This window comes from Centropristis striata, chromosome 13 (genome assembly GCF_030273125.1).
Source record: "Centropristis striata isolate RG_2023a ecotype Rhode Island chromosome 13, C.striata_1.0, whole genome shotgun sequence".
Classification (NCBI taxonomy): Eukaryota; Metazoa; Chordata; class Actinopteri; order Perciformes; family Serranidae; genus Centropristis; species Centropristis striata.
Window position 1 is genome coordinate 15,360,619 of NC_081529.1, and position 24,092 is coordinate 15,384,710.

The following is a 24,092-nucleotide window of genomic DNA, read 5'->3' on the forward strand; positions in this document are numbered from 1 at the left end:
GCTTTTTCACTGGGCTGCCTGCTTTGGTCTTAAAATGACACTATGAGAGAGCAGAGAGCACACCAAAACAGTAAATTTGTGGGTCGGACAGCTAAATAATGAGCTGAAACGTACTACAGAGCAGATTCAGGTCTTAAGTCTCGGTTCAATACTACCAGCAGTCCCTTTCACCTTGTCAACTAGGTCCACACTGTTGTTTGACCAGCTGCTTTAAGCTCACCTTCTGTTTGATTGATTTCCATTTGTGAAACTTACATTTACTTGAACTGAACTTTTGAATTTGTCAAAAGACGCTCTGTCTTTAATTTAATCAATGATTGGTTCTGCGGACCTCTCGGAGCGAGGAGAGATCTCTGCATGCCTCTTGTTCCCTGACTGGATGATGTATATTTTTGTCTCAGTTATGAATATTTGGGGGCTGCAAATGTCAGTTTGTATTGTGGGAGAAAAGGGTCTGACTCACTATAGGCTGGTGGGGGTTGGTGAAGCTGATTGAAGTGATATTTTGAGATATACACTTCTCTCTGTCTTCTATTTTTTTTTTTTTTTTTACTGATCATATTTACTGTTCCATCCTTTCTTGCATTGAATCTCTAACGTTAGTAATGTCTCATCCCATCCTGTCTCTTGGCGCTACAGAAGCCATGGAGCCAGGAGACTAATCTAATCATTTAGGGCCTGCTCTTGAGTAGTAAATAATTTTCTTGGCATATCACAAGGTTTGCAAGTGGGTGTGTGTGGGTCGGTGTGTGTCTGTCTGTGTGCATTTATGACTATTGTGTAATTCTCCTCACTCTTTCCAGTGTTTCTCACCACAGTCCTCCACATCCCCTGAGGACAGCAGCAGCCCCGAACCAATTTTTGTTCTTTTTTATCTTGTTCTACAGTGACACACTATGGAGTATATTTCACGTCACTCTGACTAAACTGCTCCGCTGTGGAGATGTCCACTTTAAAGCTTGATGCACTCCTTGTGTATGGATTTGGCTGCCATGCCAGCAAAGCACTTTGCCTTGAGAAAGGAATTAAACCCCTGAGGTTTTTCTAAGATAGATTAAATAGGGAGGGGAGTTGAGGAGGCTGGGCTTATGGGAGGGGCACTACCCAAATATAGAGAACCTGCCAAATGCCAGCGGGTGTGGGCGAGGAGGCTGGCCTTTCTGATGTGTGTCTGCACATGTGGGTGGGTGTGTGTAAAACAATACATATGCCTATTCCAGTGTGTGTGTGTGTGTGTGTGTGTGTGTGTGTGTGTCTGTGTGTGTGTCTGTGTGTGTCTGTGTACGTATGAGCGTCTGTGCACATTGTATTCAGGCAAAGAAGATACTCTGGCAGCAGATTACACAGCAAACATTAAATAGATGACAACATAGTGTAAAATAAATAAATAAATAAACAGCACAAATGTTGAGTTTCAAAGCCTTTTCTATCATGCCATCTTTTCTGTCAGTTTCTGTCATTCAGATGTTTTCCAGTTCAGGGCAAGTGAAGCGACAAAGTGAAAGATGAAGCAACAAACAAAGGCAGGTAATGTGCACGGCGGGGGTGGGGGGTGGGGGTGGGGGGGTGCTTGGAATGGGAATTGCAAAAACAAAACACAGCACTGAGCTGAGCTGAGCTGAGCGAGAGCCGGAAGAAGATTTTGTTTGCTACGTCTCACATGTTTGGTTACTCAAGCTAATGAGCAGCAATTAGACAGGAGCCAATTAACTCTGGCCATCAGACTGAGACCGAGGGAAATGGAAAGAGGAGGAGCGAGGAAGTGAGAAAGGGGGATAAGAGTTGAGGAAGAGGGAGGGAGGGGAGATGGATGGGTAAACGACCTGGGAATCACAGCCGCTGTTATCTGCCAGAGATGTGCATGTGTGAGTTTGCATGCAAATGAGCTGTGTGTGTGTGTGTGTGTGTGTGTGTGTGTGTGTGTGTGTGTGTGTGTGTGTGTGTGTGTTCCAGCAGGGGGAGCTGTGTAGGCCCATGTCACTGTAAGTGCTCTACATGACCATCTGGCTCTCACTGTCAGACTGGATGCTGAACTTACGCTTAACTCTTTCACCGCCAGCATCCTTCACATCCACAAGATAAAAATGAAGAAAAAAACATTAACAGATGCCACATTTATCTTGCAACGGGCAGTTGGAGATAAGAACGCCTTTGGCCAGTATTATGATCTGAACTGCATAACTGAACAGTTCGGATGACAGAATCAGAGATGTAAATGATTGATGATGGGTTGATGGAGACTCAGTGTGAGTCCGATTCTTCTCTGGCAGCCAGTATGCTGACCAGATTGTGTATCTGCTTCAGGCTGTGGAGGGAAGAAAGCAAATGGTTAATTTCTCATTCTCTGACTGCTGATGCAGTGCTCCAGCTGAACCCCTTGGAGAGTCTCTTGCTCTCTCACTCATACACACACACACATACACCTACAAATACACACCGTACTGTAGTGCTTGCCATTCTTCTGACTATCCTGCTGCCCTCTCTTTAATTAGGCTAATTGAAATGCAAGAATAACCATTTTCTTGATTGCTCATTATTTTTGGGAAGTTTAGAATGAAAAGCATGCTTATACATTCTGAGGCCAAGAGAGGCGGACTTACCTCTCTCCTTGGTTGACCCTGCTGCTTCGTGCAGATGAATCTGGCCTCTGCAGGATTGGGCCCGAAGGCCGCGCCCCTGGCCTTGACCAGTCTGCGGCATCGTCTATAGTCTGCATGATTGCTGCTCTGCATGTTTGCTCCACTCCTTTGACTTTTGGCATTCTTACTGCTACCTAGCCTATGCATTTCCAGGGGGAGCATCCCCCAGTGAAGGCCTTAGTGTTGTTTAAGCAAGAGAGTCAAGTGGGATTTTCCAGACATCCTTGAGACAAATTGTGCGAGATGGTTTATGCTTAAGTGCTCTTGGCAGCTCTACAGGTGGTTGGGCAGCTTTTCCTGTGTTCTTAGCTACTCTGTTAACCCCCGAGCAGGCCCACTGCTGGCCCTTAGCTGGGACAGGAGCCTCCCAAGGGCAGCTTGAGCTTATGGAGAGCCAGGGAAAGACACAGCGAGGATTTGAGGGAGAGAGAGAGGTGCCAAAGTAAATCTGGAGCATGGAGCTGTAGAGTATACAGTATGTGTGTATGACAACCTGAGAAAATGCTCATATGTTTTGTGTCTCCCCGACAAGGTGGTGAGTCATTCCCTCAACACGCTCAAACACACATCCACACATACTAACGCGCACACACACACACACACACACACACACACACATCCAGATCTCGACTAGACGGCATGGGGGCAGATCACATGCTCATCATTAGCCCTGCAGAACCAGCTGCAGCAGTGTACAGTAATATCCACCTCATGATGTGACTTCAAACATTTATCATATGTACACATTATACACATGCAGAGTCATTTGCCTTCGAGGAGCTGTGTGATTTCCTCATTAACTTCTTGAAATGTAATGAGTCATTGAACCAAGTTCTGTGGCTCTGTTAATTATGGCCCCGTTTCAGCAGCTCTCTCCATGGCAACCTAAAGTTCTGCCTGTCACCACATGAGAGATGAGGGAATAAAGACATTTTCCCATTATGCTGCCACCCCAGCGTGCATATTTCTCCTCAAGACAGGCCTGCTGAGGGCCGTGCTGCTGATTGTTTAGCTCCCTCTGCTGGAGAACATTTAAACATCAAGCGAGTTGTGTTCTGTACCAGGATGCAAAAAACGTGACTTAAGTGAGTGATGACCACTGACATTAGCATTATAGACCGAACAATGTCAACATAAACAGCAATACCTTCATGTATAACTGGGAAGTCTCAATAAATAAGGTTAGGTTTAAATGGTCAGCACTCCTGCACTGAGAGTGGGAGTCCACATGTTGACCTCACTGAGATCATAGCTAACGCTGTGGAGCATTTGGTATTTGAAAGCTCTGTGGCATCAAATTTAATATCATGAGGCTATTAGCATGCAAATGAGCCGTTTCCACTCATTATTGTCCTGACAAACAAGCGTCTGTTAATGGGTGTGTGTTTACATTGCACCTACAGTGTAAATGAGCTTGGGCTCATGAATTTAAATGAGCAGAGTTCAAAGTAGAGTTTGGTGGGAAGCGACCAGTTCTCTCTGAAAAGTGTGATTGGAGGATGGAACATCAAAATGGATGTTAACAGAGCATGTCAGAACAAAAAGAAATTGCAAAAGTCCTTCTTTCAGAATTGCTCTTACCCTTTCATTGTTTCCTTGTAAAGCAACTGGAGCATAAAAACAACTTGCTACCCTTCAGCTCTTCCTCTAATGTGACAGAAAAAGACACTGTGCCCTGGATGCAGATCAAATTTCTACACTACCAATTACAAGCTCCTGCGTTGTGTCTGAAGTGGCCCACAGGTGAAGCTGCCAAATAAAATGTCTGGAGAGAGCTCATAACTTTCACATCATTTGTTTCGTTTTATCTGTTGTTTACATCATTTTTTTATATGATCGAAGTATGAATGAAGGTCAATTTCATCATGAAAGGCTCAGCTCCCACCAGCAAAGAAACACATCTTTGGAGATGAGTGTGATCACTCAGGATTGGCAGTGTATTGACTTGTAATAACCTTTTCCTTTAAAGGGTTTGGTGGCCCAAAGCCAAGACAAAATACAGTCTACACCGTAACAAAGCTGGCAGAACACTCCACTGCGGGAAACAAGCTCTCAGGTCATGGACTCAGTTTGTCATTCCTCATAAATGAACTCTTCAGCTTGTTGAAAACAAGATGAAGGATGACTCATGACAAAGTGACTTTTTCCCCCTCTTGCCAGTCGACCACTGCCTGTGGCCTTTGTGCCACTTCTCTTACTGCAGTGCATTTTTAGGTGTCATGAGGGGTTTAGTCATTGGTTAGCTTTTTTATTATTGTTCTGGGTGAAGCTGCCTGGTCGCTCCTTACAGTGCCAGTGTCACTCAATGTAGTCAAGGCATGCTAAGATCAAACTGGAGCACCAGGGATGATCTGTAGAGAACACAGTGTGCTTTTCTTTTCACTTTCACTCAGCAGCCAATAGCATTTGAAGAGTGCAGACCTCCACCAAGGCCATGCTCATTTTCATGATGTCAACAAAGGTGTAATACAATTTCTGCATCTGGCCTGTGATTTCAAATCACTCCAATTTAAGATTGAATGCATTCTTCCTTGGCCTATGCCACACCCATCTTCCAAGTTTCATAAAAAATCATGCCAGTAGTTATTCCCTTATCTTGCACACAAACAAACCGCAAACCGATCTCCATGGAGACGGTAATTATCATGACATTTGTTTTGACATTTTACATTGACATCATAATTGACATTTGTCACAGCCCTACTTAGTTATGAAGTATTTTTATATTGTCGAGCTGGGTTTTTTTTTACTAGATATACCAGATAAAACCTGTTTTCAGTATACTCTGTATTCTCCGTCTTTTGAAGGTTTTTCAGTCCTTTGTCAGAAATGTTCTAGGCAGCAGAGGGACGGGTGTCTTTGTGATTAAAGATCAGTCTATGTCTGCTACAAGCAAGAAATCTGTCATCAGGTGAGGAAATTCCTTCCAGGGTGACATCATTATTTCCATTCCTCCTGTGGAAACAGACATTCCTGTCATACAAACTCCTGTCTGCTTTTATTTACTGCAAAACTCTGAGTGTGTGTAGAGTGTAACAATATACCAGGATTTATCATTGCACTTCTCGCTATCGGCTGACTCCAACATAAACACTGGTGTGGGATGGTTTGCTTGGCTGATGGCCATGTGTTGATGTCAGGCTGCATCTGACTCTGCTGTGGCGTCATCAAGATAAAGAGCAGCGTTTGACCTGGGCACAGTTCTCCTGACACGGACACAAGGCTTAAAAGTGACTGCTGTGTGTGTGTGTGTGTGTGTGTGTGTGTGTGTGTGTGTGTGTGTGTGTGTGTGTGTGTGTGTGTTTGTGTGTGTGTGACAGCCCTGTACTTGTAATAACATCCACAGGCAGGACTTTAGGACTCCAGAGGATGATGGCATCGTGATTCACAAACTCAAACACAGACATAGTCAACAACAATCTCTCTGTCTCTCTCTCTCACACACACTCACATACACACACATTCAATATTCCGTCCTAAATTCAATAATAATGCTTACTTTGTTTGTGTAACAATTTTACATTTTATTTCCAAAAGACAGGCAGTTTGCAAAAAAAGGATTGTTGGAGGCAAATGCATGTTTTTTTATATAACAAATAAAGACCGACAGAACATACACAGATAGTGAAGAAGGCTAAAGAAAAAGCAGCAGTGCCTGGAAGCTGTTTCCTTACTTTGGTAAAGATGCCCTCCATGATAAGCGTCATACATACACATATATCAACAGATGATTACAGATAGGCAGGAAAACTATTTGTTCCCCAGTATTAACTTAAAGGAACACTCTGACATGCTAAGAAATATGAATGTTTGTAGTCAAACTGAGAATCTTATGAAGAAGAAAAATATCAATTTAATCTCTGAACATTCCGTGCAGAGACAGCCTCACGTCTCAGACATGTTTAGGCCTGGCACTGTTTTCTGAAAGCATCTAAATGGTTGGATGACCCAAAATTAAGATAAATTTGTTTGGTAATGTAGGTTCTGGCTTGGTATAAAGACAGAAAACAGGAAGAAACATCGACCCTCGCACCATCAAAACTGATAACCGGATAACGACTGCACCTACATAGCATTTTTCTACGTTAGTGGGCAGAATGCTTCACAATTTTTTCTCATTCACACAGTTTGATGGTAGTGGAGCTGCCATGCAAGGCGCTGGTCGGACTATCAGGAGCAATTTTAAAAGTTCGGTGTGTGATTGAACCACCAACCGTGCAAGTAATGGACAACTCGCTCTTCCACCTGAGCCTCAGCCCCCCGAAGTACACAGCAGTCCAAAACTGTCTTATTTACACATACTGTAATTTAAAATGCACAACACAAGTTGTTCGGTGACATTCACCTCCTGCCAGCCAATAAGTATCTGCTGTGGCATTGATATATATCTTAGTAGCTAGAAAATGAGTCCTCAATACAACAGTCACCTGAATTTTGTTTGCAGATCTGAGATGCTGCTTCAAGTCTCTGGGTCAGTTTGACACATCCACAGAAACATTTCACCTAAGTGTGATATTATAACCTGTTAATATATTAATTATAGTCACTTTAAGTGAGCAAGATGCAGAATAAAATGGCTTTGGAGTTTCTGGAATGTGTAGCAGTTCCCCCCTGTAACTGACACCTAGAGATGAAACTAATATCAATATTCCCATCTCATTGTGTATATGAGAGCAAACAATCATACCCCCAAAAATGTTGGACTGTTCCTTTTTAAGCCACAAAACAGAAGAGAAAAACAGGTCATATAGCTATCTACTTCTATCGAGCTGACTCCATTTGTACGGCTGCTTTGGATTATTTATAATCACATTAGCGTCACTTTCTTCATATGTTGAGAGGCTTTGTGAGCATTTTAATAACAATGTTTGTTGAGGTGCAAAGTAATAAAAACAGCTGAAGGAAAATAGCAGTCCTGTAATGCAATTTCAGCACAAAATGGCTTGTTATATAGTGTACATTAAGAGCACTTTTTTTACATTAAAGCAACGTTTATCATATGGCTTCAATACAAGTGGTCTATGCATACTGTATATATTAAAACATTTCTCAAAATCCTTCAAGAGATTACACAACCTGGATAGTTATTTAAAACCTCTGTATGCTAAAAATATCCTCCTAAGTGAGATCATCCTCTCATCACAGACCAGAGCTTTGGCTAACAGCTACTTGGTGTTCTTTACAGCATTGGTTTTATGTTCCTGACATTTAGACTTTAAACCAGGCTGTGACTTCCACTTCAACGAAGCATATGACGTAACAAGATCTTTAATTTTCAGTCTCGATGCCCTAACTACACCACCTCCACATAGTTGGCTGGGTAGAGCCCCTCGCTCCCCCCGTCCTTCATCCCCCGACACCAGCCCTGATCATCCTCATCCTCGATCTTCAAAAACTCCTCACCTGCAGGGACAAAAAGAGCAAAACTTAGGGATGCAAGTAATCAGGTTATTTTTCAAATGATTAAACTGTTCTTGAATTATAATTTGATCTATAAAATATACCAATATTGCACAAAAAGGACCATTATAGTTTTCCAGTGCTCAAGAGTAGGATTCACAAAAAGAGTACTTAAACTATTAAATGATTATACAAATACATATATTTTTTTGCTGAACAACCACTCAATAATTCAACAAATCACTTCTGCTCTAAAAGAAAACAAGTTAAATTAAATCAAATTAAATAACAATAAATAGACAAAAACGCTTAAATCTAGATATAAATAGATGGTACACCAAATAAGCATTTCACATAATATCGTACACATCTGCATACTGTTACTAAGTGATGCTGTGATGTTTACCTGCTTTAAATGACAGCTCATCTGTCTCCTGGCCAACATAATCATACAGAGCTCTTACTCTCACTCCTCCGATCATCGCACTAGAGAAAGAGACAGAAAGACGAAAAGACGAAAGAGACAGAAGAGATAAAAGTCTGTTCAGCATCAGATCACAGTAAAACCACATCAACTTCTTTAGGATAAATACACTCACCTCCTCTCTATTGTTCCTTTCTTTTCTACTTCTTTCTTCCCTTTTTTGTTTTTCTTCTCAGGCGTCCATTCCTAAAAAAAAAAGAAATCATTTGGACAAAATAAATTCACTTCAGACTAAAAATCAGAATGAAGACTTGAACGTCACATCGATTTAAATAATAAATACCTGGAAGTGGGGCCAGTCGGTGGGCATGCCGGGCCCGTAGGTGTTCTTCCACCAGCGAAGGTCCTCGTGCTCATCAATGGCCATCAGTGTGTTGTGGAGCTCATTGTACACGGCCCTCACACTAAACAAGTGATGGAGAGTAAATAAGAGTCCTCAAATTGAGATTAATACATATTCTAGCGGAGGTGAACCAACATGAAACGCTTTATACTGATCCAAACAACACAGACCTGTCATCCATTAGCCATTACTGCTTTCAACAAACTTCAACTGACATTTCAAAAGCTTATATATATCAACTAACACTAATAGTGCATACACTTTAACTGTCTCTCTAACTATAATATACTCATACTCTTTAAATGACAATGAAACCACTTTTACTTCATCTGACATTTGCAATGATTTTATAGCTCTTAGACATTTCTGCTGCTTTTCGTCTGTTTTCAGCTCTTACTATTCAAGTCTGACCGAATACTTTCAGCCATCGGTGTAGATTTTGGTCCCCTAAATATTTACAACACATGCATTTGCCCGCCCCCAGATAAAACATGAAAGTACAATTTATTTTTGATTAACTGAAATCAGCCTCAAATGTGAATGTTTTTAAATCCAGGTTAAAAACGTTTATCTTTTCATGCAATTATGAGTGAGCTCCTTTTCTAAAACACTTTCAAATTTTAATATTTTATTTGTCTCTTCCTTCAACAATTCTTAAGCAAATCATTATTTTATGCTTCATTTTAATCTTCCTTTTTTTTCTTTCTGTTATTACATTTTCCTGTTTCCTGTCCTTTTGGGTTTTTTTTAAATTAGATTTTCTTTTTAATTGTATGTTTTAAATTAGGTTTTATGTAAAGCACATTGAGTTGTGTATGAAATGTGCTATATAAATATAGCTACTTAAAGACGCAAAACGTAGGTGCAAAAAGCAAAAGTAATGACTGCTATCTGCCATGAAACAGAAGAAAGATGAAGCATCTATGCACAGTTGTAGCTGGAAGTACATGATATTTACCACCATAAACTTAAAGCTACATACTTAACATATTAAGAGCATAAACTAGTTTTAATTAGAATGGTCAGACTCCTGTGAATACCAAGTGAGAGCAATTATTCCCCTTTATGTTGAGTATTGTGATACAGGTGTTATCTGAGCCCTGGAGAAGCTGCAAGACAATTTACAAATGCTTCATATTTCTGCTGTCATTTTAAATGTCAGCATTGTTGTTTTCTATTTTAAAATATCAGCCATAGACAGAAATGGTGCAGGGAAGGCTTTATTATATCATCCACAGATTAAGATGCACTGAAAACACAACATGAAGCAAGATGGAAGGATTGATAGTTTGCTACGTGCTTTTACTATACCTTAATTTTATTTAAACTTCTAATTGGTACATAATCTACTTGCACTACCACCCAGAGCATTTTAAGTGAAGTGTTGCCCAAAAACTAAGCAGATTAATAGAGTATATAATGTCTCTCATATCCCCCTGTGTTCCTTGCAGACTGCATAAAGTAATTAAGTTGCCGTCTTTGCTTTTATTTCCTTTATTAGACTAGAAATGAGTCGCCGAGAAACACTTATGTATGTAGTGGAACAGCTGTTAATTATGGCTAAATTGAGTCAAATGATTGATTTCTACATACTTGGCTTCCTCTTTGACCACACACATTGATCATCTAATCAGCACAGACAGAAACTTGCAACAACACACACACGTTTACCTCTCGTTGTTGGTGATGTCCAGGTGTTTGTGGATGGAGAGAAAGGCCTGTTTGAGGAAGGCGATCCTCTTGCGCTCCTCGTCCTGCGATTGGTCAAAGATGGACTCCATCTCCTCCATGTAGCGGGGAGCGTATCGGTTCACCTCCTCAAGGACTTTCTCATAGCGGGCACGAACCTGGAAACAATCACACACTGCTCAGTGAGGGTCATGGAGTTACTTCTTAAACTCACACAAAGTTATATTACCCTATCCTTACCCGTACCCACACTCTAATCTAAAAAGATCTAAAACTAAAAAAAACAAAAATCTTCTTCCTTGGAAATTCGCATGAAATCTGAATTCATCCAGTTATGTTAGCCAGCAGCATTTATCTTCCCTGCTTTTGGCTTTGCTAGATTTCTTGGCTCCTCTGACTGTCGATCTGTGAAAAAGCCTGAAACAGGTGGCAGCAAGGTGTGTTGAATCGTCACAATTATGTATACGCGTGTGCACAAGATCCAACAACTACAAGTGGTCAAAAACTCCACAGAGTGCCTTTAATCATTACAGAAAAAAGTCAGCAGTCTAGCTGACGGAACAGAAGAGAATAAGACGAAATGTGTTGTTTACCTTCTCGGCCTCCTGCTGAACCAGCTCTCTCTCCTCCTGGATCTTCTTCTGTTTGTCGATGGCGACGTCTGGGTTTCCCTGAGCGTGGATCTCTCGCTCCCTGGCTGCCTGCTCCTTACGGCTCACTTTGTGGTATGCCCTTCTGGCTTTATCCAGCTGTGGATGAACCAAGATACACATTATCTACAGTCAGGACAAAGTGCTCACAAAGAAAAGCGTATACATATACTTTTTATGACACCAACAACAATCCCATCTATTCAAAAGCAATTTAACCTGTGAAGATAATTGTGAAAGCTGAGCTGCACCTGGTTTTGAAAAGCATCTTACTGATACCCAGAATAAAGAAGTGGTGCATTAGGTCTTGGTGGTCTAAATATAGACTTTGAATTGAGGCCATTTACTTAATGACTATCCATTTGTGATGTTGCAGTTACTTTTACTATGTATGAAGTATTGATTCCTTAAAGTGCTTTTGATGGATCTCCTATTCTCCTGAGCTGCTCTCACATCACAGAAAAGTACAGATTGTGTAACTGTGGTTGGTATTATTGTTATTTCAGTGCTCAGTAACACTGAACCTTGCTTTTGAATCTGAATGATTAATGAATTAGACCTTTTTAAGTCGTTTGGCCCACGGCTTCTGAGCACGTGCAAATCCCGTCTCGATGTCGTGGGACTCCTTAAACCCTCCGAATAACTTCTTGTGGAAGGAGTCTTTCTGCCAGGTCCTGACCCGGTCTCCGTCCTCCGACACCAAGGAGCGACAGATGGAGGCGTGTAAGGAGGCCAGCCGGTCGGCAGAGGACAGAAAACACTGCCAAGCCTTCAGAAGAGACCCATAAAGAGGACCTGCAGGAGGAGGATGGACAGATTACTCCAATTTTCTTTGTGCTTTAGAACTAATTCTGATAACCAGCCACTGTTTACATAAAACATCAAATCAAATCTACACATTGCCACCTCTTAAAGAAGATTTTATGGTTACAGTTTGTGTAACTGTGGTGCAGTTGCAGTACTTACTTGAGTCCACCACTGGCTTCCACTTGTTGCTCCACTCACTGAGCTGCTGGGCGTACTGCCTCTCTACGCGAGCTCTCTCTTGGAAACACGCCACTATGTCATTACAGGCCTGGAAGGCATCTTCTGTTCGCTTCACAGTGGGCTGATAGTTCCCAGGCTGCCAGGACACAACGAGAGAGGAAGATCTAGTGTTCACACTGAATAAACAGTGGGGAGGTTAATGCACTTTAAACCCAGATATTAATACCCAATAACATAATCATCTTTTGGATTGAAAATTGCAAAAGTGGGCGATATTTTTGCCAGTTTTAAATGGAGTGTCGAGTGTTGAATGCCATTGAATAGAAAAGTGTACATCTGCTCACAGTTTATTCCTGGCAGAGTGGAAGCAGCAAGAAGACAATTTGATTTAGACAAACTAATTTAGAAACTTAAACTGAACAGAAATGCTTCGTGCCAGCATCACTCTTTTACTCTCACCACTATTATTTCTATTAATACTACTGCTACTCCTTCTTATACTACTGCTACTTATACTATTACTGCTACGGCTACTACTACTGTTACTTATACTACTACTTTTACTTATACTTCACGCAGAAATGTTTTATTCTTCTTCCTTCTCGTGTATTTGGTTTGAGAGCTTCACTGTGCAGAATACTGATGTGAAGAGTTTGAAAAGGCTGTTTTTGTTTTCATCTGCTGAAGGCGGAAAGTTTCTCTGTGCTCACAGAAAATCAGATTTTAAGCAGTGGGCTTATACAAGCATGATGTTTGACAGCACAACTAGTTTGCAAGTCAATCCCGGTGCAATTTGCAACTTGATAAAAGTCTGATGTAGTAACCTGAACATGCCAGTGTGCATACACTGAGAATCTGCATCTTGTGTCTAGCTGGAAAACTTTAGAAAGGAATAAAAATCTGCATATAGTCATAGATTCTGACATTTTTATTGAGGTAGTAGGAAGAGATACCCTATCATTTGAATGTGGAAATTATACTTTTTTGCAGTAAAAAACATCAAATGCATTATTGTTCCAAGCAAACCATTTGTATATGTGTCTCAATATGTGTCTGCAGGTGGTGTTTACCGTTATTGTTGCTAGTTCTGTTACTACTGCTGTTATACACTTACACTTATATACACTTATACAAATATTAGTATTAAATTAAGTGTTAAAGTAGATTACTATATGTACTGCTACTACAGCTGCACCGGTTTGCTGCTTTTAGTAAGTTAAATTGAATAATTTAAGAAAATATTTTGGGGTGGAAAAAACACTTAATTGAGAATATTGATATCCTCTCCATATGACTGTATGGTAAATAGCTGATTAGCTTAGCTTAGCATAAAGACTTCAAACACAAGGAAATAGGCTCTGTCTAAAGGCAGAATAATCCACCAACCAGTGTCTTAAAAATTCCAAATTTAACATGTTGCATTTATGTAATTCGTGCAAAAACATCAATAAGATATTTGTTCTCCCACAACGGGGAAATTTCCAAGCTGTTTTACATTAAGTTATGTATTAAGAATACTATTTCTGAGCTGTGGCCAGAACGTTTCTGTCGTCTCTTCTGTCTCAACTGTTTAGTCTTATGCTAAGATAAGCTGACAGGCTGCTGGCTCCAGCTGCACATTTACAGCTCGGACATGAGAGTGATATTGATCTTCTCATCAAACACTCAGCAAGGAACTGAATAAGTGTATTTCTTGAAAATGTCAAGCTTTTCCTTTGATTGCTGCATATCATTTAGGTGTCCCTGTCAGTCACAACTTGTCATTAAATCAGCCTAACTAGCATGCAGAATCCTTGAACTGGAGCCAACACAGCTAAATGGTACATTGGGAGATTATTAACGTTATTAGTTACGCGTCAAAATGTCTCCAATCTGAAATGTTTATTAGAAGTAATACTACAAAGTTGTACTGCCACTATTCCTTCCACTAAAAGAACTTCTACCTGTTCAGCATTAAACAGTCACTGTTGGTCTGTATCACCCTCTAGTTAGTCAGGCATAATAAGCTCCAGCTTGCACCGTCAACTCTTTTCACAGCTGTGACACTGCTGCAGCCGTCTGTAAGGTCGACCTCCACGCGCCACAAGTGACACTTTACTGCCTTTAGGTTTCCTGTGGTCGGCTGTGATGCCGGCAGCAGCGTGGGGTGTGGTCAGTGGACACGAGGACGAGGCCTGCTCGTTAAAAAAAAAGCCAGACGGATAGACAAGACAAGAGGGCAGCAGAGGCAAGGCCCTGAGTGTAATAACATATCTGCAGCAAATGTGTTGTTTGTGGATGTGGTATTTGGAAATCTCTCTGCAATTTTCCTGGCAGCCGCCATCAGCTCCTGCTCAGCACTCACTCTTTTTCACTTTCTGTCAGACTCTATCTGTTCGTCACTGACACATTCAGACAGCTGCACACCATATATGTTGTCATGTTGTGTTAAATCATCTGAGGCAATGCACTTATTGTAACTACATTAAACTTAACATATAAAGGTCAGAAGGAAGTGAGCAGAACTCTGTCAAAGCTAATTTTCACTTGTCAAACAGGTGTATGTCTCTTATAAGTGGCTCTAACTTCATGCTTTTCATACACACAATGCACACCTTTTTCAGTTCCTTGATGCTTTTATTTTTTATTTCCTCTTGCCAAGCAGCTGCAGACCTTTGCTTCCCACAGTGATCTGCATTTGTCAGAGTATTCGCGCAAAGACCTAAATCTTTGTTTTTTCACAACTAATTTTCAAGGTCTTCAATCCTAATGGAGTTCTTAATTAGTTGCTAATTGAGTGGTACTTCTAAAAGGTCAAGCAGTTAAGTCTTTATATGTCAAAATGTGTCGATAGTGCTTGCAGCAATTCTAAGACAATTATGGAGCATGTTTTCTGCTTCAGGCAGCTACGGTTAAATTAATCAGTGTGGGACATCTCCATGAGAATCGTTTTTTAATTAAATTACACATTCTTTCCCTACACTTTCAAATTAGACTTGTGTTTTTGCTTTACTATAAATTTGTTTTTGTTTAAGGTATGGCATGTATTGCAAATTGCCTGCACTGTAAGAAAAAAAAATGTCACCATCAAATAACAGTAAACAACCATACGTTATTTTACAGAAAATTTCTTTAAAAATATGGATTATATACAGTTAATATCTGCATGTCAAAAATATATCTGTAGTATAACTAGATGTTTTTTTTGTACTTTAAGATGATGGTAAGTGTTTGGCATTTTTTGCTGCCGGACTTTTTACCATTCTTTTACAATTTCTTTTTATATATTTTTTTGTTTTACTGTAAAAAAAAAAAAAAACTCAGAAAGTTGCCCTTATTTTAGAGTCAGCAATATAATGTGTATTTTATTGTATTATTTAATATAGAATTCACTGTAATTGAACATTCAAGACCAATAAGTAATAGAATAATACTGTAGAAAAAATCGATAATATTTTTAATAAAAGTAAACTACCCTTGTATGGCATTTGCACTTAAAGTTGAATAAACAAGAAACCCCTGTAAAATAAAACAGTAAATTTTGGGAGGTCCTTACATTGTGGGAACACATCACTCAACGTGGTTAGAGATTAGAATACAACATGTACGAAACATGCACCCAGACAGTAAAAGTGATTTCTTTCCAGCTCAGCACTCAATGTGTTTTTAATGAAACACTAGTTTCCTTTTGCTCTAATCAGAATCAATTGAAGTGCTTCTCATCAGCGGCCTCCTGTTTCTCTCTCGCCTTATTCCTTATACTTTCTTTCTTTCTGCCTCTGTTGTGGTTTGCACTGACTCTCCTCACTCGTCTGAGAATTAAACAGAAACAGCTGAGGAATCCAGTTTGGGGCCAACGGCAACGCTGCAGAGACCCAGTTGGCCAATCTCTGAGGCAGATGCAAATCCGCTACTTGAGAATCTGTCCAAGCAACAAAACGCAGCATCAAGGAAAATGGCCGCGGTCCTCCATTGAAAAATCACATTTCACGTATATATAACCGATCCAGACTATAAATCGTGTCAGTGCACGGAGAGAAAAGCTGCAGAAGTATTAAAGCAGTTATCACACTGCTAATGGTTGCAGTAAAAAATACCAAAATAGTTATAGCAGTTGTAGAAACAATGGCACCACTGATAGTTATAGCAGAAGTAACAGTAGTACTGCTGCTACAACTCATACTTTATCTTTACTAAGTAGAAATAGAAGGAAACTATATTTATGCCACATTTTATATGTATGTGCTTTTAAACCAACTATAGATCAATTCACGAAACAGAACATCCATTTGATGAGACGCTTCACGACATTAAACTACGGATTAAAAGAACGCCTGACAGAAATGTTTCTCTGAAATCATCGTCTTTTCATTTATACTGTAAACAGTAAGGAGGAAGTGTTTAGAGAGCCGAGCCATGTCAGTGATCACATGGTTTAATGACCAGTGAGTAAAGAGGACAGTTACTGTGTAATATGGGAATCAGGAGCAAGCACAAAACGTCACAGCAGCATGCATGTAGCCTGTCCATTATTATGAATAGGACATTTGTTTAGCCTACAGAATGCATCCTAATTGCAAATCTCTTAAAGTGGTGGTGACTTTGCAGAAACAAAAGAGCTTAAGTTTGCAGTATAATGACAGACAGCCCCTGAGCATGGCGGCGGGATGACACAGACGAGAAGTGGCCTGGAAACACATCCAACACAACAGGAGGCTGCCAAAATTACAGGAGGGGAGAGATGAAAGTGGGGCAGCCCATCCAGGCCAACGGGAGACAAAGCCAACATTAAAGCGGCAGAGCACTCAAAATGAGATAGTCGGGCACCTTGGATGTTGGAAGTGTGTGTGAGATTTAAAACATGGTGGCGACACAGAGCTATTAGTGCAGAACAGTTCTCAACAAGGAGAAGTTAAATAGTTTGATAAGTCTACTGCTGCTGAGTTGGAGAGGAGAAGATTTTGCAAAACAAAATCAGACATTTCTCAAATTAATGCGATAAAACACGGTATATTCTGTGATGTTTTTCTCAGTGAAATGGTCCAGTATGCTGGAGATGGATGGCTTCACTGGGTGTAACACTGTGGAATTGATTTGTTTATTGATTAAAAGATAGATGTGTGCCCAATTTAAATGCTATGTCACTTATGTGTTTGATATCCATTTATTCCGCCTAGATTAGAGCTGTAATTCAAAGCAATCATCTGTTGTGTCAAAGGGGACATTTTATGCTCATTTTCAGCTTCAGACTTGGGGTTCAGCATATGTGCATGATTTAAGGTTAAAAAAACACATTCTTTTTTTCATACGGTCTATCTGAATGTACTGAATATTGTGGAAAAACTCAATTGCAGAACAAAGCACTGGAAGAAAAGTAACATTCACCACGTGTGTTACTTTAAGATGCAGTACTTTATGCAGCATTATGATTGAGATCTTGTTTAACAGAATATTTTTAACATGCCACTCTTATTTCTGTGCAATTAATATATGAAGCTGCAGCTGGCTAGCTTTGCTTAGCACGGACTAAACAAGCAGCACTGCTCGCCTCGCTCTATCTGAAAGACCAGCATCTCTAAAGGCACTTTGGTTAGTCCGAATCAGAGTGAAATTGATAGATGTTTTGTATTTAGTCTGATTTGTTTCACAGTAAATGTAAGCGAACTAAAGATTTGCAGAGGGGTGGGTACAAAGTGAAGGGCTAGAAATATACTCAGTTTTATTTCTTATTGGTTGGAAAGTTGGCGGTCGAAAATGTAAACACGGAAATAAACAAAGCAACATGGAGCCGAACGCTCCATAAAAATATTACCTCAACTCTGCACTGATCTATCATGTGCATGCATCCTTTCTCCTCCGGTTGATATCAAAATATTTTATAAACTTCATTGTTTCTGTGGACTTTATTCAGCATCTCTGGTTTCTGTTCTTTGGCCAAGATTTCAATCAAAAGTCAGTCCTCTCCCAGTCCTGTTGCATCTGACGCTCTGTGTACATATGTGCAGGTCACCCACAATCAACTGCGTTTAGGTTCATATCCTGTAATTGGGTCAGATTGTGTTCACAGTGCAATCGAACCATTCGTTTGGAAATGGACTGAGACCCCCTCTGGTCCACACCAGAGTACGATTTTAGTGTTCACAAGCAACCAAAGGAACCGTAACAAGGATGGGGCGGCTGTGGCTCCGTTGGTAGATCGGATGCATACCGATCGGAAGGCCGGTGGATCGATCTCTGACCAAGGCAGCCTATATGTCGAAGTATCCTTGGACAAGATAATAAATGTAGGGTAGCCTCGGCCACCATTATGAATGTGTGTGTGAACAGGTGAATGAGCGCAGTTATATAGCGCAGCTATATAAGTGCAGTCCATTTACCTTTTAACTGCACCAGAGTTTGAATGAAACACACTAACCTTTGGGTGTTGAAAGCGCCCTAAAGCTCACTAATCAATTCTTTCAGGAAGTCACTATCAAACAAGTCACTTTGGACAAAAGGTAAAAGATCCCTGAATAGGAGATTTTCCTTATCTAGCAGAAGTCACAACAAACATACAGTAGCAGAACAATCATGTTGCAGAGAGCAATGAAAATGGAAAAAGCGTGTCCTGGATCCCCAGAGACACACGTGACCCCTGCACTATACCGTCTACTCTGACGAGCAAACACAGACAATCTAATACCTAACGAGCTGAGCGATATCACCGAAACCTTCAGTTAACCCAAGCAAGGCAGTTCAGACTGTACAATGGTTACTATTCACGTTTAAAAATGAAAGCACAGCCTTGTTCAGACTGATATGTAGCCTGAACAACAAAACTGTTTGGTCTGTTTTGACAGGAAGGTCACTGAGACTTGAGAGAGTGGGGGGAAAGCTATCTCTATCTCTTTCCCTCTCTCAGCAGACAAACACACACAGACAGAAACACACACACAGTCTTACCATCCAGAAGCTGCGCTGGCTGGCATCCTCAGAGCTGCTTTCTGACGGTGGCGTTGACATCCTGTTCTCTGAGAGAGTAAAAAAAGGCGGTTAGTTTAATCTGCACACTCAGCTTTCTGTAATCGGCCTGTACGTGCAGGTCGTGAAGCTTTGTAGCTTCAGCATGAACAATGAAATGTTATCTGAGTCAGAAACATTTTATCTTTATAATTTATATTCTACTAAGAGCTTTACTTGAGGGATAATCTTTGACCATTTCACTTCAGCAGAAGGGATCCCAGCCTGTGCATGACTCATATTAACTATAACATGATTATCTCCGCACCTTTTATCATTCAGTTCAAAACCACAAAAAAAACTTTCCATAGAAGAGTCTGTGACAAACCACATATCCATTAGTAAACCCTCTCGTCTGTTTTCTGTGAGAAATGCCCCGCACCGCTATCAGATGAACTCACAAACTCATACATTGATAATGTCTTCATTTGAATTGCCTTTAAACTGGATATTTGTGATGCATTTACTTGCTCTTCAGATGGTTTCTTTTCTAGAGGTGGGAGTTATTCCAGCAACAAAAACATCTTTGTAGCATCCATGTTGTTCCTACATTATAACTTAAAGCTCAAGAACACATTAAACCTCCCTAAAATCAATAAATATTGCTTTACCTGACTTGTTATGGAGTTTAATGCTGATAAATAACTTCTAACTAATCCAGGTCACTTTTAATGGACAGCAACTAAAATGTATAATCTAATCTCAAATTAAAAAGGACATGGAAGCAAAACATTTCTATGCAATGTGAATTACTGACGTTTCTTACAGTCAACTCAACATTAATTTTTGTCCGCCATGTTTTTGCATAATAAGGCATCAACTTGTGAAGTCATATACATTCCAAAGTTGTTCCAACTTTAAGGGTTGTTCATGTGAATTTGGAAGTTGTTTTTCTGATAATTTCGACAACACATGAATGCGGGGCTCATTATGATTGGCAGAAAGTGCATACAATATGGCTATGAGCTATGAATGTTCGGCTCAGATTGTACAGATAATGTACAGTATATCTATATGAGGGTGGATGATATGAGAGCATTAAAGGTGCAGTATTCAACTCTGGAGAAAGAAAGTTTCATTACACCAACCCAAAGTGTTGGTATTTGAACACGTCTCCTTTAATATCTGGTCAGATAAATGTCAGCAGGTGTAGCGTGTCACAGACTGAATGAAGCTCTGTAACCCCGTTAAAGAGTTGTAGTTGCTGTTGGAAGTTGATGTGTACAGTAAATTTGACCCAGGGGGTGTACAGTAAATCGAGGCAGCGTCTCACATGCCGTGACAACATCCATGAGCAATTCCCAGCTTTGAAACATGAGCTGTCCTAAAATAAACAGGGTCTAAGGTCAGCACATACTATCATTCCCTCTCTCTCTCTGCTCATGCTGGTGTCCTGATCTGCTCTTTTGTTTCTTGTTATCCATAAAAAGTTCTGTCTGACTCATAATGAAGCGAAGAGTTTCAGATCTTTGAGTGTCACTTTATGCTCATCTGGTTCCACTTCAAAAATAGAAACTTTTTCCAGTTAAATATTTAAGCACACAGCAGTTCTGCCTTCTGGTGTTTCAAACACTCGGTGCACCCGTTGCTGAACTCCACCCAGACGCAGCCTTCGTGTTCCCTCCCTGCAGCCATCTCTCCCCACGGCTCTGTGAGGCGCACAATTAGATCCAATGATTTTCCTCCACATCCTGCTGTTCACGGGGCATCACATGCTCCACTCAGAGCAGAATGTCATGCCTCTCCCCGCCTGAATCCTCCAATGCTTGCTTCTGTCGTGTCTCCGCCGCCAAGGTCTCGTAGATTACACAACCCCGAGATGTGCAGGAGATCAGAAAAATAATGAATCGCCTCCCTTTTAACCTCTGACCTGGACTTCCTGTCTCCTCAGTGGCTCTCCTCTGGCTATGACAGTGTCATGTGGGACGTGGGGGTGGGGGAGCTCTGCTGCCTCATATCAAATAATGTGTTGCATTCCTGCAAGTTTCCAACCTCATGACACAAGCAAACCCCAACTGTATATAACATTTACCCCGTGAGTACACAAGGAGCGTATACTCCAACCTCTTATCTTCTAGCTTAGCTGTGATCTACTTGCATGCCACTTAAAAAAGCATGCTGTGCAACTCCACATCTTCTGGAATCAATTTGATGGCACATGGGCCTTTTAAATATCATTTCATAGACTCTATAATCAATTTAAACACTCTCTAAAGGAGCTGGGAAGGGCACAGATTTAGCTGTAACCTTAATATGTAAATCATTTCAGTCTGAATCTTTAAAAAATTACAGAGAAAATGAAGCAAATTGAAGTCACAAAAGCCTAACTGGAAGTTTAAATTGTCTCTCAGATATTTAAGAGGCATATTTTCATATTCCTAACTTGTTGGCTTTCACTGAACTTTAAAGCAAGTCTTACCATATCTATTATGAACTTATATTATTCATACTTCACAGAGTATACTGTATAACTTACCACCTACCAGCACAGATCTAATTCCACCATGGGTCCTCCAGACTTTTTATAGTCTCTTGGCAGGTCGGACAGGAAATTTGTTCCCCCACTTTTTAAAAGTCCTGCAGTGATCCAGTGACTTGCATTAACCCAGTCCTCCCAGGATCTAAAACTAACTTCACAAGTCAGAAATTAACTAGAACTGAAGGTCATTTGAGTTATAAGATCCCATCTGGAGCTCACAACCAACCAACCAACCAACCAACCAACCAACTCTTTCACCCCTGTATCCTGCACCCTCTCTGGCACACACACTCACTCCTCCCCCTGTCCCCGTTTCATCTGTCACACATAACTCACCACACACACACACACACACACACACACACACACATTGCACAGAGAAAATATATAGTAACAAATGAACCCATGGAGCAGAAATAGGAGCTCAATCACTCTATCAGATCTCTCAGAAATGCAGCCATACAGCCGTGGAAGCCGCTCTTACCTCTCTGAAAGTGTGGGGCCCTCTCTGCTTCAACCCCCTTTTTCTTCTTTTGTTTCACAGCCTCAAACTTTTTCGTTCCAGTTCACTCTTTGTGCAGACTCTCAGGCTCCTTTTCTGTCCCCGTCCTGTCTTCTTTACACTTCTCCTCGCCTTCTATAACTTTGATTTTCCACCCGTTCTGGACAGTGCTGCTCCTGCTCTTCCCCTTTCTTTGGCCCACTGTTTGTGTCAGATGAGTTGGCTTCTTTTTTTTTTTTCCCTCCTTCTCCTCCCTTACACCCTCCCTCCCTCTGAGTCTCTCCCTCTTTGCCCCTCTCTCATTCTCTCTCTCTCTCTCTCTCTCTCTCTCTCTCTCTCTCTCTCTTTCCTCCCCTCTCTCCAAAACAGCTGCAGGAAACTTATTCTCTTGTTCTTTGTTCTTCACCACTTGTTGGATTTCGTCTTTCTCTTCTCTCTTCTTTCATTCACTCGCTTCACCTCCCTCAGAGTAGTCCTAATGAAGTATGCTATATTGTGGGTTTTTGGTGTTTGTTTATGTGTGTGTGCATGTCTAGGTGAGTCACACAAAAGCTGAGTCACCCAGCCAGACTCTGTGTAAGTGTGTGTGTGAGCGTCAATTGGCCTATTAACTTATGTTTTACTATTCTGCAAAGAAGCGCAAAGCAGCATGACCAGATAAGGAAAACTCCATCCCCTTGTGCTTGTCTTTATACCCCCTCTTTCCTCCCCTCAACACTCCCTCGGGATACTTTGGTAGGCCTGCCTCCACAGCTGGAGGACACATCCGGTGTGTGTATTTGTGTGTGTGTGTTTGTGTGTGCAGAAATTCTTTGAAGTCACAGACCCCTGCAGAAGAATTGTTAACACACACATATTTTGCTCTTTGCTTCATGCTATGCTGAACTTTGCCATGCCAGAACACGCCATGCACATGATGAAACAGCTGTTGTACGTTGAAAAGTTTACGCCCAGCTACGATCTGCTCTTAGGGAACGTGAGTAATCCTATAATCAAATGTGGAAGGATAGTAGACAGATATCATGACAAAACTGTGGGATCCTGTGATTAAAATGATAACAGCCATAAGAGGCAGAACATGTCAGCAAGTGGAGTAAGGTCCCTGTATAGTAATCTTTATAGATTCATCATGGAGTAGAGTTCATTACTCTGCAGTGTGAATCCCTGAAGGAAAGTCAAAGGAATAGCATAGTGATTCTAACTCCAGAGCAGCTTTTTCTTCTTTTTCTGGTCGGTTTCTCAAATTAAGATTCAGAAATAAATCTAAAACTGTTTTAGTAAAATAGACACGTTTACTTTGTTAAATAGCTCTTTACATGACACAAAAGTCACAATTTAAATGTTGACATCAAAAAGTATTGATTACAAGTTTATCAGCAAGTGCACTCAAGAACATTTACCTTGTCTACTTTGATATGAATTAAACTACATTAATGTAGCTGCATTTAAACATGTGGGTTCAAACCTAAAAGTTTAACAATCAAGTACTTCAGTTTAATTAAATATACTTAGCCACATTTACAACTTATATATAGTTTGTATATAGATTCTACATAGATTTATTTGGTTTATTTGCAAGATTTTCTAATTCAAATGGGAATCAGTTGGACAAACCTTTGCAGGCTGATTTAATGCAGTGTAAGTGTATCTCAGGGTTGTAAGTCTGGATAATTGATCTCAGGTGAGGTCACATTATATCAACTGATCACTTTAAAACAGATTTCAAAGCCCTGCCTTCAAATATTGTAACAGATAATGGGCCATATACTTAAAGCCAGCAGCATACTTTATTGATATTTCACTGTGTTTATTGTGGCATTAGTACATCATGCCTCGACACGTTGGATTTGAAAGGTCGATACTTAGTGAAGTGGTGTGTTTTAGGTCGATTGCTGGTCATGTTGTAATATTGTTTATCTATAGCCAGCCTGCTACATTCAG

General features: G+C 40.6%; 1 protein-coding gene across 1 annotated transcript; it reads right to left on the reverse strand.

Annotated features, from left to right (window-relative positions):
• Positions 1–6,138: 6,138 nt before the first annotated feature.
• Positions 6,139–22,343, reverse strand: si:ch211-51c14.1 (protein kinase C and casein kinase substrate in neurons protein 3). Its single transcript, XM_059348043.1, has 10 exons — positions 22,134–22,343; positions 19,114–19,181; positions 12,172–12,328; positions 11,765–12,000; positions 11,149–11,304; positions 10,538–10,713; positions 8,807–8,927; positions 8,639–8,709; positions 8,446–8,525; positions 6,139–8,042 (listed from the first exon to the last, which is right to left on the reverse strand). The coding sequence occupies exons 2-10, from the start codon at positions 19,171–19,173 to the stop codon at positions 7,933–7,935; spliced, it is 1,167 nt and encodes a 388-aa protein (XP_059204026.1). The 5' UTR covers positions 19,174–19,181; positions 22,134–22,343; the 3' UTR covers positions 6,139–7,932.
• Positions 22,344–24,092: the final 1,749 nt, after the last annotated feature.